An 18046-nucleotide genomic window follows, 5' to 3' on the forward strand; every position below is an offset into this window, starting at 1 on the left:
ACGGACGGTGTGCAGCGTTGGAGGCAGAAGAGCCGAGCACCTGGAGGGCGGCGAGAAGAATCGAACCAAGGAAGAGGAGAGCGCGGGAGAAGGACGAGCGACCAGCAGAAGAGGAACAGCGGAGGAGAGCGTGGAGAGCCAAGGAGTGGAAGGTGGAGTATCAGCGGAGGAGACGGAGAGACGCAGTAGCCAGGAGAGTGTATTATACACCGTTTGCAAACCCGGAGGGCTGGCGGAAGGAGGAGACGCCCCGGGTCCCTACGCTGCGGTCCGAGAAATGGGCCGTGGCTCAAGGCAAGTGCCGCTACAAGGGGCGTTTTGGTGGGGCCTGTGGGGAGGCGGGAGGTAGGGCACTTAAAGGAGGTGTGTCATTTTGGTTGTATCATTCCTCACCAAACCCCCCCCACACACTGATCAGTGACGGTAGCACTTAACCCCATATCAAAGCACAGACTGATCCCGACCCTTATACCTTCTTGTTTCCCTTCTGAGGCCCAGAGACCCAGGAGCCATAGAACGAGACCGAGCAGGACCACCGACCATGGGACCAAGACAGCACGACGGGAAAGGACGAGGAATCAGGCTACCCTACCCCAAAGACCCGGTTATATCTTTGTTTTGCTGACAATGCACAATAAAATCAGTTAACCGAGTCTGTGCCCTGTGGCTTTGTGTTCTGTACACCCTTGTGACCCCAGACCCCCACAATGTATTTGCAAGTGTGTATCAAACATCCACTTACACAAATCCTACACAGTTGATAAAACATAGATTCCTCAATATAAGGCACCAGTCCGTGACTGTTAGAACTGGGGGTCTCTAGTTGGCAATGGTATACACCTTTGACCAAAAAGGGACCCTTGCTTCTAAGTCAGGGAAAGGGGATTAAACTACTGGATAACCCCTGCTCACCCATTTGGTAGCTTGGAACGAGCAGACAGGCTTATCTCAGAGGCAAGGTGTTAAGCATTTGTAAACACATACAATAATACAGTGAAAACGCTACAGATGGACACCACACAGGTTTTATAAAAATAAGTATTCTTTATATAGACTTAACAAGACCACAAACGACAAAAATCCACAATACTGTACTTAAAATCGACTTACAGATGGTAGAAGTCACTTAGTTTAAGTTGAAGATAAATGCAACAAAGTTCCCACAAAAGTACCTGGATGTGTAACGCAAAACAAACAAAAGGCTCGCAGAGTGGGAGATGCATCGGTTCCATGCTTCGGGGGAGATGATGCGTCATGCCTCAATGCTTGTGCAGAGTAGGGGATGCGTCTGGATCCTTACTGGAGCAGAGTTGAGGCGTAGATTCTCGTCCTGCGGTCCGGTTGCAATGCTGCAAGATGGTGCCTCGATGCGATAATCCGGTGCGATGTGATAAGATGGTGCCCTTGATGCGAAGATGTGAAGACGATGCGTGCACGCCCGGCCTCAGTGCGGTGAACTCTGTAGCTTTGGAGTCACGACAGGCCCTGTGACACGCTTCTTTGGTGATGCAACGGCGACCATGCGGCGTCGACACGCTTTTCCGGTGATGCGTCGGGTAACAGCTTTGACGAAGGAACGCTTCTCTGGTGATGCGGCTGCGACCTCTGCGGCAGCGACACACTTCTCCGGCGATGCAACGGCAACAGTTGCGACTGCGACAAGCTTCTTCTCGATGCGTCACGCTTCAAGCTCTCAGCAACAGCAACATGCATGCTTCTGCAATTAGAATTCCCAGCAAGGACATTCACAGGGGAGCTGGTGGTGAAGTCTTTTGTCCCTGAGACTTCAGCAGGAAGCAAGCACAAGTTCAAGCCCTTGGACTAATATTCTGCAAGATGATGAAAGTTCTTTAAAAGTTCCTTCTCCTTTCCTTGGCAATAACACAGCACACTGACAGGGGGCAGTCCAAACTCCTGCAGCTTCCCTGGTTCTTCTCCTTGGCAAAGGTTTGTCTTGTTGTTCCAGAAATGATCTAAAGTCTTGAGGTCTGGGTCGCGATATTTATACTGCAAAACCCTTTGTCCTCTGAAGGCAGAGGGGCCTTTGCCTAGTCCAAGTCAGTTCTGGTTAGTCTCGGAAAACGTTGTTGACAAGACTCCTTCTTTCCTTTCACAGGGTAGGCCTGGGACATCAGACACACCACAAGAGGTGGAGCCAGCATTCTGGAAGGAAGGCACAGCCCTATGCAGGTCCCAGGTGCAACTCCTCCCACCCATCTACATGTAGAGCCCTGTGCTGACTCATCCTGTCTCCTGGAATCCCTCAGCCCCTGTCAATCAAACTCCAGACAAGGAATACACAACCTAGCAGAGGTAGGCTTGGATAGTTAGGCAAGAAAATACCTACTTTCTAAAAGTGGTATTTTCAAACACAGAATGTTAAAACCAACTTTACTAAAATATGTATTTCATCATTCTGAGTTCAGGCATACTAAATTCGAATTTCTACCATGCTCCCTGAATCAGTTAGGATTATAAGATGTAATAATCAAACTGCCTATTGTGGCCTATGGGGAACAGGTAGCCTTGCAATAGTGAAAAACGAAAATGGCTGTAATTCACTATTAGCCACAAAACTGAAGTCAACTCCCACTAGTAGGCCATTGGTGGACCTGGGTGCCAGGTGGGTCGACAATGCTTTTAGGAATACTATCTCATCTTGGTTAGGGGCATATAGTGAACGCCCTTTCATAGAAGTGCAGAAAGTGGCTTGCTTATAGAAGAACAAGAGACACCTAAGAATTAGAGAAAATATCCCCCTCCATCTTTTGGAAACAAAGCCTGATGTAGAGTAAATTGCAAGTTGCACCACCAGTGAAGATACAAGCTACCAACCTAGGCCAGTGGTGTGATCAGGTGTGGAGGACAATTTTAAAGGAACAGGAAACAATCAGTATTATATTATGTCAATAAGTTACACTATGACACAATGTCTTCATATGAAAAATAAAAACGCATTGTATTAGCAATCAGGAGAAGTGGCTAATGTCACAAGAAAAAAACAATACACTCAGGCAAATACTGGTGATGTATAAGAAAAATTATTCAATTTAAGGCACACTATGAATAAAGCCACAAATCCGCTCTTTCAAATTATACATACAATACAGGAGTCAGTGTGCAAAGTCCACAAAGTTTCGAACCTATGTGCATGTAAGGACCATCATCAGGACAATTAAAAGTCAATGTCTGAGAATCTACTGTATGACTGGTGGCAGAAGGCCCCAGATGTAGCTGAAAAAATGTAAAGATCCACGGTCCATGAGATGCAGAGGAGTTCAAGGCAAGGTGCTAAACTCGGGGCTAGTAGGAGGCAGAGAATATCAAGCCTCGGTGAAATGGCTAGTGCTCCTCTTGTGGGGTGTGCTGAATCTGGGTTAAACATACCTCTGTATCCTTGGGTGACCCCCTTTTTTCTTGGTTTGGTGCACAGATTTGAAGGCCTGGCAGACTTCCCTTCTCCATTTTGTTCTTTAATGAAAGGGTTCAAGGCTTCGGTGCCTTTTGACTTTGTCATCTGCAATCTAGCTTCTAAGGAGCACTACGAGGAAATTACAGAGATGAGCTCCTGACTCTTGGATAGAAGGATTGACTCCAGACAGAGAAATAGCCTATCAAATCACATTGAGATAAGTAATGATAGCACTACTGATTTCTTACAGTGGAAAAAACACTATCCTAGACTGAATATAAAACAAAAGTCAACATATTTTTAAACAGGACTGCACTTTGTATGAGGCCCTAACTGAAAGTACCCTCCCAGAGGAACTCAAAGACATACGTCACTGTGACGTCATTCTACCAGAAGGTTAATGGCTATGTAAGCTTCTCATGCTTACAAATTTAGTCATATGCAGGAATAACTTTGGCCATACAAAGTGTGTTTTGGCCAAGTAGACTAAGGTTAATCTATCTTAAACATCAAATCTCTATAGATGCCAGATGTAATCCCTGCCACACTATGGACAGGACTAAATGGTCCTGCTTAACCTTCAGCATTGATCATATAAAGAAACCAGAACCCAGTGAAGGAGATCAAAACACTGGCATTAAAGGACTAGTATTGTCTGTTTCATGTTTGCCACTTGCCATAGCAGTAGCAAAATTTATGGGATGGGCTTGGTCTATTAGGCATAAAATGTTAGCCGAGTAACAGTTTATATTGGGATGGTTTTATTGAATCTACTTGATGTAGTTTGTATTTTATAGTATATGTATATTCATGCTTTTTATGTAAAGTACTTTCTATTTGATCGAGGAAACTATTTAATAACGTTTTAAATTTTTTTGTATGTACTGTGCTTTTATGAGTAATACTCGAATAAAGCCTCTTTGATTGATTGATTGACTAGTATTGTCTGTTTCATCGCCTCTAGAGGGGAGGCGGAGACGCTGGGCAAAAATTGCACTGGTTCTCTTTCTGCACATCACAAGAGGCGCACAAGGATTGCTCCTGATCACTAAAACACTGTAGTCAAGGCGAGATAGGCTCACCATTTTGACCTGCAATCATAGTGCAATGAATGTGCAGTGCAGCTCAATCTGAGATAAGGTCGGTGAGATTTCTCTTCACCCCTTTGAAATAATATCACTTCAGTTTTTTACTAACAGCTTTGGAATAGTATCCAGAACTTTTATGGAGAGTAATATGCCTGTTAAAATGTGTTGTCACAGTCCACCAGTTTGGTCCATTAAAAAAAAAAAAAAGAGAGAACTTACGTAACACTATTGCCACCTGTCTCCTCTCCCGCCCTTTAACCAACAACGTGACCATCACAATATTGCTATTGTGACATCTAGTTTGGAAAACACTTTCTTTCGTTTTTAGATTTATATAGCACACTACTGGGGTATTACTACACTTTACAGAGACCATAGTTTGGTTGCAATTAAAACCAAACAAGAACAAAAACATCAGCCTACTTAAGTCTCTTTGACCTTCCAAAGTGGGGAGGAACCTGGGCAGATAAGCAGACTCTCTAAGATGTACACCCTTCTTAGCAAGACAGTCTGCACAGGAAGACCTCCTTACTCCAAACCCCTCTGCCAAAAGCAAGCAGCTCACAGCCAACCGCTGTAGCGAGTAAAGTGTGAAGAAGGATGAAGACTGTGGTAGACATCTTATACCTGGTAACAATATGGCACCAAATCATCTAAGATGTCAGAGGAAATATCATGTTCAATGCATGTCACTTTTTTAAATGAGCCCTTATGTTTTTTTTTTATTCAGGCACAATCTTGGTCCCAAGACACTAAAAAGCAAGTGTACTTACGCAATACAGTCTTGTTCATCTTCGGCCAAGAAGTGGTATGTGCGGTTGTCTGAAGTAAACAATAGAATAATGCTTAGTTAACATAAACCCAGCAAAAGGCAGAATATTACCAACATCTTCTAAACTAGCTTGTTCTTTGCACAAAAGAGTGTTTGGCAGTTAGATGTGGGAACAAATGTCACAGAGAACAGTTGGCAGTACCAATATATTCACAAACAAGGATTGTATCTGTTAACCTTTTATTCTCACAGGTTAGCAGAAAAGGTAATAGCTGGGACAACTTATGAAGGCACTTTCAAAAGTTCCAGCACAACATGCGTGCCCCCTCCCCACTTCTGAGAGGTTTTCTCTTAGAATTTTATTTCAAGTACTCAGGCCATTCAATGTGTTTTCTTTTTCGTCCCCAGTTCACCCTTTTTGCAGCTCTTTTTGAAGGTTCCTCTCTACACACCTTATTTACTGTGAGCCAATCTCATCCCAGTGATTTCCTTCAACCAGACGCGTTTTAAAAAGCACCTTAAATATATCTCAGTCTTATAGGGTCACTTCACTGAAACCAGTAAAATAAACTTCAGCCTATAAATTATCTTAAATTCTTGATGGGGAAGAGAACTCTTATTGTACAACTTATTTCCCGAGACTTCACAACCCATCTCTACGCCTTGCCAGGGGCTATGCAATGATTGTTCTTTCTCTATATGCATAACTCCAATGAGTTAGCCACTCATCAACAGGTAGGAAATCTGAAATGAGAACTGCAGCTGAAGTGGTCAGGCAAACTGCAAAATTTGTAGCAAATTAATCAAATTACGACGACGTTATCCACAGAAAACTTTTATATATGTATACACACGTATAATACATTACTACCAGAAGAAAGACACGCTCTCAGGCTGTTCTTGATCGAAACCTGTATGATTGAAATGAATCGAGAGCCGTTTTCTCAATAAACTCACCAGCAAGAACAGCATGTATTTTCTCTGGAAGTAGTAGGTTTGATATATTTGGCAGATCTGCTGATAGACATGACAACACTGTTGGGTCGGGAGTACTGGCAGTTGCCAGTTGGTAGTTATGGTTATGACCTAGTTTCCATAGACAAAGTGTTTTTTGCTTTCCTAATAAATTTGCTGCAGTTTGACCAATCTTCATTACATTTTTAATACTAGTTTTCTACACACTTCAGCTGCTGCCTGGGAAGTTGCAGGGTGATTCATCAAGAGGGGCCAAGAAAAAGGGAAGGGTCCTAAAACACTTTTTCCCCCATGCAACTTCCCATCGGGATTTTAGCCACAACTACAGCCTGAACCGTTGGATGGATTTACACTACATTTGGCAGAAAGCTAGATTGTACGGCTTTGTGCATGTAAAATGTGAACCTAACTACAACGTCCCTGTAACCTTTGATTTTTTTGTGAATTTCTAAGGTTTTCTAAATTTTATTTCCTAACTATATCATCCATGTAGCCTTTATTTTTTGTGTGAAAAAATATATATGTTTATAAGGATGTATATATAATATATATATATATCTATATATATATATCTATATATATATATAGATATATATATATATATATATGAAAAATATTATCCCCAACCGTCTATGATTAAGGAACCGGCACTCGTAGTCATGGGTGTTCTCCTGCTTATTGCATAAGCTGCATCACACACACGAACATCACAGGGACGCGTTTCTGCAGTCTAGCTGCCTTTTTGACCTGTAATGCGCCATAATGGTGCTTCTTTTAAAGTTTAAAAATAGAGATGCCCTTTCCTTAACACTGATCGGGTACGCACTTGCATGTGGGAAATTAATTATGCAAAACATAATACACAGCTGTCAAAACTCAGACAAGGTCGCAAACAGGGTAAAGCTTACAGATAACATTACTTCACTGTTCTTTTACCACCTGTGCTACTGAGGATTGAGTCTTTCAGTTCATTTTATACTCAAAAAAAGTCCCATCATGCATTTCTACGTCACTCGCAAAGCCCGGACTGGATTATTGCAAGTCCTGTGATTGAAAGATGGCATCCCAATAATGTTCTTTTAAAAGCACAAAAAGTCACGCGTTTCTGCCATTTCGGATATATATACATATATATATATATATACACACACATTATATATATATATATATATATATATATATATATATATATATATATATAGCTATATATTCATTGAACAAACCTAAAGGTTTCAGGGACATTATAAAATATATTCACTGCAAAAACCAAAGGTTAAAGTAACGTTATAGTTATGTGTGATAAAAAGATCTGTTTTTGTTTAAAAAAACAAAAATGAAAAAAAACATTACAAATTCACTGGAAAAAACCAAAGGTTAAAGTAATGTTATAGTTAGGTGACTATGTCAGTGACAACCTTAATATTTTGAACTAAAAGCAAATACAGAAATTCAGCTGCCATAACTATAACTTGCGTCCCCTCCATGCACTGCTTATGACCTCACATATTACATCCCTCACAGCATGTTCTATGACATCATTTATGATGCCACTGATCTTTTATCTTGGATACCTGAAAGGTTTTTGGAGAAGGACGAACAATGAAACAGAAATGCCGAATGAATGCAACCAAATTAAAATATAAAAGACAGACTCAGGTCTGAAATGTTTCATTATACTGTTTTGCTAGGGTTAGTTAAATCATGCGACATGCTTAACTACTTTCATATATATTACCCTTAGATACATAGTGCAGTGTTACTGCTTTAGAATGATATTTGAAAACCTAACCATTCAAAACAATTTTATTACCCATCAGACCAGCGTGGACGTTCCAGCACATGGCCTATAAATTAGAAATTCCACCAACTTACAAAGAAATTGCCTTCTGAATTGTACAGTAAGCTGCATACAAAAAAGCACATTTTTCAATTGAGCAAGATTTACTAAACAAATGCACTGTCAAATGAATGCTCAACACAAGGCAACTCACGGGAAATTAGATCGAAGCACTTTTTATCTTCCAGATTTGGTTTGACTTGACATGTTAGCAGATTCAGCTTGGCAGGTTGGCGATTGGCCTGTCAGGAAAACATATATGAATTGGTTTCAGTTTATATGGCCAGGTTATATTCCCAATCATTGCTTTAATTTATAATCACAAAATGCAAAAGGCAGCTTCAACATTTCCAAATATTTAGGTCATATTCGAAAGGTTTTAGTGGGCACCTAAGGTTGGGTGCAGATCGTTGCCCTCTTATCTGTCGTCCAATGGTGGAATGGCTTAGCCTTCATCTGAGTGCATAGAATCCAGACTCAAGTTTGGGCGTTGCCATTTAGGTGCTACAGTTTCATGCATTGTAGAGTGGAATGTTTCCCAGGTCGGCAACCAAGTTATTGCAAAGGTAAAGAATGATGGACTCACTCTGTCTCTCACCCACCACTATGGTGCACTTATGATTTCAATTAATTATCTGGGGACCTGGCTATACAACATGGAACCTCGATTACTGTGAGTAAGGTTCTTACTGAATTTTCTAGGAACTGCATCATACTTTTGTAACTGGACCAAATGTAAGCACAATGAAAGTGTGTTCAAATGCTATAGGGAAAAAAGGGGTTAGAAACGTGGCAGGTCCTAAATTTTTCACTCAATCCTATACCGCTACTATGTCTCATTTCCATGAATCATATAGTATTGTTTGTAGAACGTTCGAGTACAAGCAAACCTGCTTCCTATCTGCCCATAGAAAATGAAGTTATGGGTATTTCTAGTTTTTGAAAGGCAGGAAAACTGGTATTTGAATTTGCTTGAACCAGTGTATGGAATTATTGGAAAAACAATGTTAAAATAACGTATGAGTAAAATGCCACCTGCCGTACATTATAAGGATCTTACAAGCAGCAATGGCCTATCGTTAATAGCAGAGGAGCCCCACCCCTTCAACTTTTTCTGACGTGTTAAGAGTGTCTGTCAGACTGAGCGAAGGTCAGTCTGACACTCTTTATGTTGGGGACAGGCATTCAGGCACTGTACATGTCCTAAATGCACAGGCACCTAGCTACCTGGACAGACATCTGCTGGGCTAAAGGTTTCACAGCCTAGTTTGTGTGCACTTCTCAACTCATCAAACCATTCTGTGAGCCTCCCCCTGAAGATGAGGAGTGCGTCACTGGCAGACTCGGATTCCGTTTTAAGTCCTGAATAATAATAATCCACATTTGTAAAGCACGAACAATCACCCGTAAGGGTCCACAGGCGCTGGGGGATGTCGGGAAGATTAAGCAAGCTATTGCCCAGAGTCACATGGTGCTGGGCTAATCTGTCGCTGGCGCCGAGTATCAAACCATGATCCCCAGATTCCAGCATCACTTTCCCTGGCCGCGGCCCCACACCTCTCCCTGAAGTGCCCAGGGACGAGTGTTCATCAGGGATTCTTGTCACAGAGTGGGGCCAGCAGGTCCGACTGACCCCCATCCAGGGCCGGCTCTAGGCTCATGGAGGCCCTGAGCAGTGAGTGTAGGTAGGGGGCCCGAGGCCGCCAAATCCCTGCCAGGGGCCACCACGCAAATATGTATCTAAGGATATATATTGGCGTGGCGGCCCCTGGGGTTTGGCGGCCTTGTGCAGGTGCACAGCTTGCACATGCCTTAGGCCGGCCCTGCCCCATCCCACTCTGTGACAAGGTAAGAACGTCCTCCTCTTACTGGCTGACCTTTGACAAGGTCAGCCAATGAGAGGAGACATCAGTATCTTCCTTCCATCCCTTCAGGTAACAACAGAGGCTTCCATTCTGCCACAAGAGATGGAGCCCCGTCCTTTTTTATGATTTTGGGTGTGTGTGTATGTATGAATGTTTGTAGGTGCTTTGGGTATGGGTGTGTGTTTCTCCAAACCCTGCTGCATATTAAGGGTCACCACTGATTGCATGTCGTCAAGGAGCTTCATGACCAGATAGTGAAATGAGGCCAAAGTCTCAGTTCCTTTATAAGGTTATGGAACTTCTAGGTGACTTGCAATATACTTATGTACGTCAGGGGCTACCTTATTTCTTATGATACATGGTCACACCATCCCATTTCCCACAAAACACTTAAATCCATGATCCGCTGCTCACACATATGAGAGAGATAGCATGTTTGCAAACATGAACAAAAAATAGAACCCCTAGTGCAAATGTAAACACAATAAAACAGCTAGATATTTGTTGCTAAATTATATTAGAATCAGTTCAGCCACTGCAGCTTGGAATGTGTAGAAACAGAGTGATTCTATCTTTTCTAAGATTACCTAAAGAGTGCAAAAAAAGAACATGGTGCCATAAATATCTCATTTCTGCTTATCACAGTTCATCTGGAAAATAGAGTACAAGAAGAAAAAGCCATGTTTTGTCCTCGTATTGTTTAAACTGCAGCTTTAATTATGCTCCATAACCTGCCCTTCACAATGGCTACCGGCTCTGGCAGCAAGCATTGTGACATCAGAATTGAATTGTAATAAGTTATAACAGTTAAGCAGCTATTTCATTTCTTTATTAGAGGCTATTAGATGAGTCACAAGCCGCCTGTAATGATGAAACTAGAGACGGGTCTTTCTACAGGGACTGCAGGATCTCCTGTATTATAATGGAATAAAAATTCATGTTCTTCTTTACTGAAATATGCCAATTTTTGCATTTACGTGTGAACTTGAATAGTTTTCTTATTTTTCAAGCTCGAGAGGGTTGGCACTTGATAAGTGGTACACTTGTTCATGACACACTGTTAACAATGCCCAATATTTAGGTTGAACACCATTTTGTAAACTATACATTCCATTTGTGCTTCCTGCGTTTGGCACTCGCCCTACTAACCTAAGACATCTATTTTAGGGAGTACCGCTTCCTCTCTGAACATTGCTAAGTGCACTAATGGTCTCGACCATCCAAACACACACTACCCTCCCGCCTTTTCTTACAAAAAGGTGCACTAAAACATATTCTTTGTGCTAATCCTTAATCAAAGGATTCAGTCTGGCTTTGCACATGGCCTAATAATTCGGTTGTAGTCCAGGCTTCTCCGACAAGTAGCTCGTGGGTTACTGGTGGTAGTTCTTCAGCTACCTATAGGTAGCTCTCCTGTGCAACCAGGCCTACTAAATTAGAAGCTTTACATGGTTAAATTAATATATGTATAACAACATTGAAAAGTGTGTACTCCAGATGAAAATGCGTCTATTTTCAGAACGACAAATCATGTGGTATTGGAGACTTATTACTATTATGTCTATGGCCATTCTTTATTACCAAGCAGAGGTATTTCAAATTAACTAAACCCTTTTTACATTATTGCAGGAAACCCTGCCTGATGAACTGAGATTTCCACTGCTGGTAATCTTGCAGGTGGCCATTAATGTAATCTTGTCTGATGGTCACGATTACAACACTAATAATATTTTTAGCTTAGGATGATTTTCGTGAAACATAAGTAGCGCCTATTACAGTATCATTTGTACAGCAGGTGCAGTTGCACTGGTGCCAGTTGAACCCTGAACCTTTACTACCCAAAAGCAACCAAAAGGGTAATTTTCTTTTGTTTCAAGATGACCCATGGCATACTTGCTATGCTACTGAATTCAGGCATTGTCTACATGCTTACAATTGGCATGTGTGGGGACAACAACATGAACTCTCTGCTTAAACACTCCTGATATTTAGATTATGGGCTTTCATTGTTCCTGTTGGTGAACATATTGGTGCATCTGGTGGCACCACACAATCCTCTACAGAAGTACAGTGTAGTTATTTTGTCTTATGGTTTAAGAGTAAAGCTTTTTCAGGAGCTTATTGACATATTGGCATAATACGGCATCTTCGCCATTCACTCTAAATAAAACTCCATATCTGGGGACCCTATATAAATTCCTTGTAAAATGCATTGATGGCTGGAGCACAATCCTGAGGTCTTGGAAAGGAGCAGAAATAATCCCTATTTATAAAAAGGGTAATAAATCCACACCGGGGAAATTATAGACCAATAAGTCTGATAGACAATATCCAGAAAGTTTACAGCATGCAAATCTTATCTAGGCTACAGGATTGGATTTCCCAAATCAAAGTGTTGTCTCACTTAGAAGTGGGAATCCAACATCAGCATCATAGACCAGATTGTCCGATTTCTATCTCTTAAGTGGAAGGTAGTAGACATTGATAGGGGGCTTCTGTATGTGGCCTTTGTGGATCTGCAAGCTGCATTCAATCTTGTCCCTAGGGCAAAACTTTGGATGGCTCTGCACAAGATCGGGATCCCGCACCGACTACTGTCCATGATCCAGGCATTATACACAAAAATTGTGGCACGGGTTAGGTGGGGCCCTGCGGGGGAATTGATTTGAGACAGTTCAATCACGAGAGGTATTAGACAAGGGTGTATTTTGGCCCCCGACTGATTCTCTTGTACATAAATAGCTGCATCCCCTATCTTTTAAACTGTGAAAACAATTCCCCGAAGGTTAAGGATTATAAAATACTGTGTCTCCTTTTCGCAGATGACCCTTTGTTACTATCAAAGTCCCCTTTAGGTCCATCTATTCTCTTGGATAAATTGAATAATTTTGGCCTAGACCACGGCCTGGAAATTAACAAAAACAAAACCAAGTACATGGTCTCTGGTAACAGGTGGAAAATTCCTAAGAGTAAGGTATTCCTGGGGGGAGGCTTTAGATAGGGCCCATGAATTTTACTATTTGGGCGTAAGACTGGAAGACTCCCATAGATTGGTAACACAGGTCCAGAAAAGTGTCATGATTTTAAAACAAAGAACAGGGTCTATCTTAAGATTTGCCAATAGATCACCCACTTTCGCTATCTCCCCTCCCTTAGAGAAATATAAGATTTAAGCCTGTGGTGAGACCATGTATGAGGCAGATTTATGGGGGCACTGGAATCTTAATACCCTTGAAAGAGCTGAAAATGCAATTTTTAAGACTGTTGAGAATCCCAACCCTGCCTATTAGATTTGACCTAAACCTAAGATCGATTTCTGACACTGCCATGTTGAGACCTATCCAATATTGGCTAAGGCTCTGGACAAACGAGGAGCTAGGTCCCAATAGGGACTGCATTAGAATTATACTAGATGGCCACTATGCAAGGAATATCCCCTGGCTTGTACATATCAAAAATTGGCTTTTCAAGTTAGGATTGGAAGGTTTCTGGCTACAAAGGGAAACATACCAAACCTGTGTCCAATGGGTTGTCTAGGAACAGGGAATACCGAACATGTGCTTTTTTTTTGTTATCAACATTAGTGACTACCACTTGACTAATCATGAAACTAAACTATTGCAAAAGGGTACGTCATTTGTACCAACTACCACCACAAATAATCTTGAATTGGAAGTACGTTTTTTCAAGCTTATGCGTAAACTTCGATTACGTCATTTTTTCGAGAACGTGTTACCTCAACAAACCAGTGATGAACCTGATCAACTATTAGGTTTAAGATCATCTAGTACTTTTCAATCTCCAGTCAGTCATAAGACATTAGACTTATTTGAGAACAGAGTCAAACAAGATCTTCTCAGTATCAAACATTCAAACAGAAAACTCAAAAACATTACACAAAAGGATTTGGATACTCTCAAAAGAATATCAACCAACAGTCAAATAATTTGTACCAAAGCTGACAAGGGGGGAGCCCTGGTCATTATGAACAGAAGCATGTATGACTCTAAAGTGGTGGAACACATCTCCGACACCACCACCTACATGAAACTGGTTAATAACCCCACAGTAGAATTCACAAAGACTCTACAAAATATCCTTGATAAAGCACATGAAACAGGCATAATTAATCAAAAAACCAAGAACTTTCTCACAAAACTTAACCCCAAGAGTCCAACTCTAAGAATGGTACCTAAAATACATAAAAATATGATGGACCCTCCTCTGAGACCCATAGTCTCTACATGTGGCAGCCTTCACGAACCAATTGGACAACTCCTGGATAAATATCTCCAGCCTACGGTACAAGCGATGAGAACATATACCAAAGACACAACTCACTTCATTTCTATACTACAAGATCTGACGTTTGACACAGAAGACAAATTGATACTTTGCACTGCAGACGTGCGTTCACTCTACACTTCCATACCCCATTCCCTGGGTATAGAAGCTGTCCAACAAGCCTTACTCAACACCGACTTGGAGGTACCTTTTCAAACGTTTTTGATGGAACTCATGCTTTTTACACTGTATCACAGTTATTTTAAACATCAAGATACGTGGTATCTACAACTTATTGGAATGGCCATGGGCAATTCAGCGGCGCCTGTATACGCTAACATCTTTATGCAACACTATGAGTAGACTCACATCTTTGCCAATAAAAAATGGACAGACAATTTGAAACTCCTAATACGCTACATCGATGACATCTTCATCGTATGGAAAAACACCAAGGAAGAACTGTTCAGGGTTCTTATGGAATTCAACCAAGTTGATGAACGGATCCAATTAACATGGGAAATAACAGATAATTCTGTCAACTTCCTTGACGTTAAAGTTTCCATTAACACACATGGTTTTGAAACCGATCTCTTTATCAAGCCCACAGACAGAAATAATATGCTCCATTTCACAAGCTTTCATGAACCGAACTTGAAAAAAAACCTTCTTTCTCACAGATGGCACGTGCCAAAAGAATAACATCAGACTCGAACAAAGTGGAACAAAGAATTGATGAAATCGCCACAAAATTTCGCAACAGAGGATATCCAGAAAACATCATTGAGGAATCCAAACAAAAGATCTCTTACATAGACAGGAAAAAATTGCTTCAGTCTAGCTCAAAAAAGCAACAGACCCGCACCGTGGTAGTCTCGAAATACTCCACTTCTAGTACAAAATTTAAGAGGATCATACAACAGCATTGGTCACTATTGAACTTGGAACCTGATTTCAATCAGATTTTTTGGGAACCACCATTGTTTGCATTCACCAGGGCATGCAATTTAGGAGAACTGGTACAACACAAACCCGCAATAACTACTAAATACACAGGTACTAAACCATGCTTTAACTGCGGAAACTGCAACAGTATCATCAAGGGAAACAAAATCAACCACCCTATGAAAGGATACGAGGTCAAACTCAAGGTTAACGCTACATGCGATTCAAGCAATGTCATCTATGCTTTAAAATGCCCATGCGGCAAATTATATATTGGCAAAACAGAACGCAAAATCAAAACCAGACTTACCGAACATAAATCCAACATTCGCCTGAAAAATTTGAAATCATCAGTGGCAACCCATTTCGTTGAAGAAAAACATAACATTTCCCAAATCAAGTTTACCATATTGGAAACCATCCCAAAAATTGAAGGGAGAGACAATACCAAATTTTTGCTTCAAAGAGAAAACACCTGGATACAAAAACTCTCAACGCAGAAGCCATTTGGTCTAAATGACCAAATTGAACTTTCTTGTTACCTGTAAAATTGCTCTGGCATCGATATAGTAATCCCTGTGAGAGTTCACTATGATGTATGATTTATCATTTTGCACCATTGAATTTTTATATATGTTTCACTTATACCTGTCGACCACATTGGACCACCCTCACTCATGATTTAATAGCACACACATTAGAGTCTCTGGTTTACCATTTCCACCCCATAGGGTTCGCATCCTCCATGATTTTTTTAGGGGACCACCTAACTTCACCCGTGCAACCGTTATTCATTAACATTTGTATTTTTGAGATTGACCATGTACGTTTTTATGCACTTCGGATAATTGATGAATTCCATCATGTCCCTTTTGTCCTTTTCCTCACCTCCGGTAATCGCATAGTCTATTCTCACTTTCTATTAACCATGTGATCGGCACTTAACAACAACACTAAACGCGCCCATCGGCACTTCCGCATTGACCGGCGTACATTAACAGACGACTGAACCGACTCTAAGAAGAACCTACAGGTTAGTTCCGGGACTATCGCATGAGTCATGTAGTTTCCCTATGTCCATATAGCATGTGACATCATTATAACACGCTGTTTCAACTCTTTAACCCACAGAGCTGAACCACGCCAAACCAGAAAAACATGACACGTAAGAGGCGTCTAAATCATTTTGATTTGCACACGGGCATGAAGATTTGTTAAGGTGACAAACTAACCCCACACACAGTTATATCACGAACCCCTGTATAACTAGCTTCACATACCCCAGCATATACAGTCGCACATATAATAATTATTGACAGGTTGTTTTGCTTATGTTTTACATTTATAGTGTCCTTTCCCTGATGAAGGGCCGAACTACGGGCCCGAAATGCATTGGATTCGTTTAAAGGATTGTGATATGTTGAAAATGGATAAAAAAACGATTATCAAATATATGATTTTGAGACCTTTTGCAAAATATTTCTAGAATAAAAATAACGAAGATTTGAACATTCAAAATTGTGTATGAATCCTCTATCACTTGGGAGGAGTACTAGTGTGCACATAAGGATGGGACCAGTGACCCACTGGCCCCACAGTTGTTGTACAGTGTAATTGACGTCGTGGGACACTTGACGTTACTTATGGAGCACCTAAAAAATTGAGAAACTCATTCAACCATTCAAATTAGCTGTGCATCTGCCCTACCAGTATTAGTACTTTTTTTTTGTATGGCATATGCTAAACAACGCTCACGTTGGATTATTCCCCTAAGTAAACTTCTTGGGTTCAGGGATCGCCATACAGCTCTCAGAATATCCTAAACCAATACCAGAGACTGTGTGGTGTATTCAATTGCTAGATACCTGTGCTTAGGTTGAATGCTCCTTAAAATAGCACCTTCATGTACACTTAATGTACCGCCCCAATTGTTTTTATGACTGTCTTTGTACCCTTTTATCTAGGTGTTCACTTGTCTTTCTTGTAAATCACATACATTTTTGGGATGTTTTATTCGAATCTCTTTTATCCTTTTTATAATATGTTGGATCTTTAAAAATGTATGGTGAGTATTTTAATGATGGACCAAAATTCCTCTCACAACAAAGTTTAACTTAAAAATAGGTTGCACAATAAAATTTATTGTTTTACTACAATACCATTTAAAATGTTTATATTTACCTTTTATGGTTTTATTTAACCAAAATAAAGGAAATGTGATGACGACATCTTATTGTGTTCTCTTTCAATACACTGAGGTACTCAATACGACAAATGTAATTCTCATGCCCAAATGCATGGTCACAAATTAGTCTGTTGCTACCTTTCTTTAGGTTGCACCCCAGTTTCACTAACTTGATTGTTGCACTATCTTTAGAGGAGAGTAGCTAAACTTGTCTTTAGCAGATATTTACATGAATGGATAATGTATTATAATGATTAATTTCAGGTACCACACGTATAGGTGTTGTAAAATTGGAATGTATTACCCAATATCGACTCCAACAATATTGTGGTACATTAATATCGGGGACAGAATAACTAGTGCCAAAATACTGAAAGGTAAATACTGAGAGGAAGAGCTTCTCAGCCCTGGAACTGTCCAGACCGTCGGTGACGCCCAGCAGAACACAAATGGGATCAAGAGGCACCTCCCAGCCCAGGACCCCCGTCAGGTCTTGTGTCAACAGTTCCCAATGCCCCTGACTCGCATTGCAGAGCCACACCGTATGATAAAAGTCAGCGCGGGGGTGGGAGCAGGGGTGTAAGATAGGCGGCGTGCAAAAAACAAACTTGGACCAGGCACAGTCTTGCTGATACCGCAATTGTCCTAGGGGACATCAGGGTGTCTCTCCAATCCTCATCCTC

At 41.0% G+C, this 18046-nt stretch overlaps 1 protein-coding gene across 1 annotated transcript in view; it reads right to left on the reverse strand.

The window, feature by feature from the left end:
• LOC144768499 (arf-GAP with SH3 domain, ANK repeat and PH domain-containing protein 1-like) overlaps window positions 1-18046 on the reverse strand; it is a 1182076-nt gene that overhangs the window by 476815 nt on the left and 687215 nt on the right. Inside the window, exons 13-14 of the mRNA XM_078652209.1 lie at window positions 8239-8326; window positions 5274-5322 (exon numbers count right to left, since the gene is read on the reverse strand). Coding sequence (XP_078508335.1) covers window positions 5274-5322; window positions 8239-8326 — 137 coding nt within the window. The remainder of the gene's footprint in view (window positions 1-5273; window positions 5323-8238; window positions 8327-18046) is intronic.

Source organism: Lissotriton helveticus, chromosome 7 (assembly GCF_964261635.1).
Source record: "Lissotriton helveticus chromosome 7, aLisHel1.1, whole genome shotgun sequence".
In the NCBI taxonomy this organism is placed as follows: domain Eukaryota; kingdom Metazoa; phylum Chordata; class Amphibia; order Caudata; family Salamandridae; genus Lissotriton; species Lissotriton helveticus.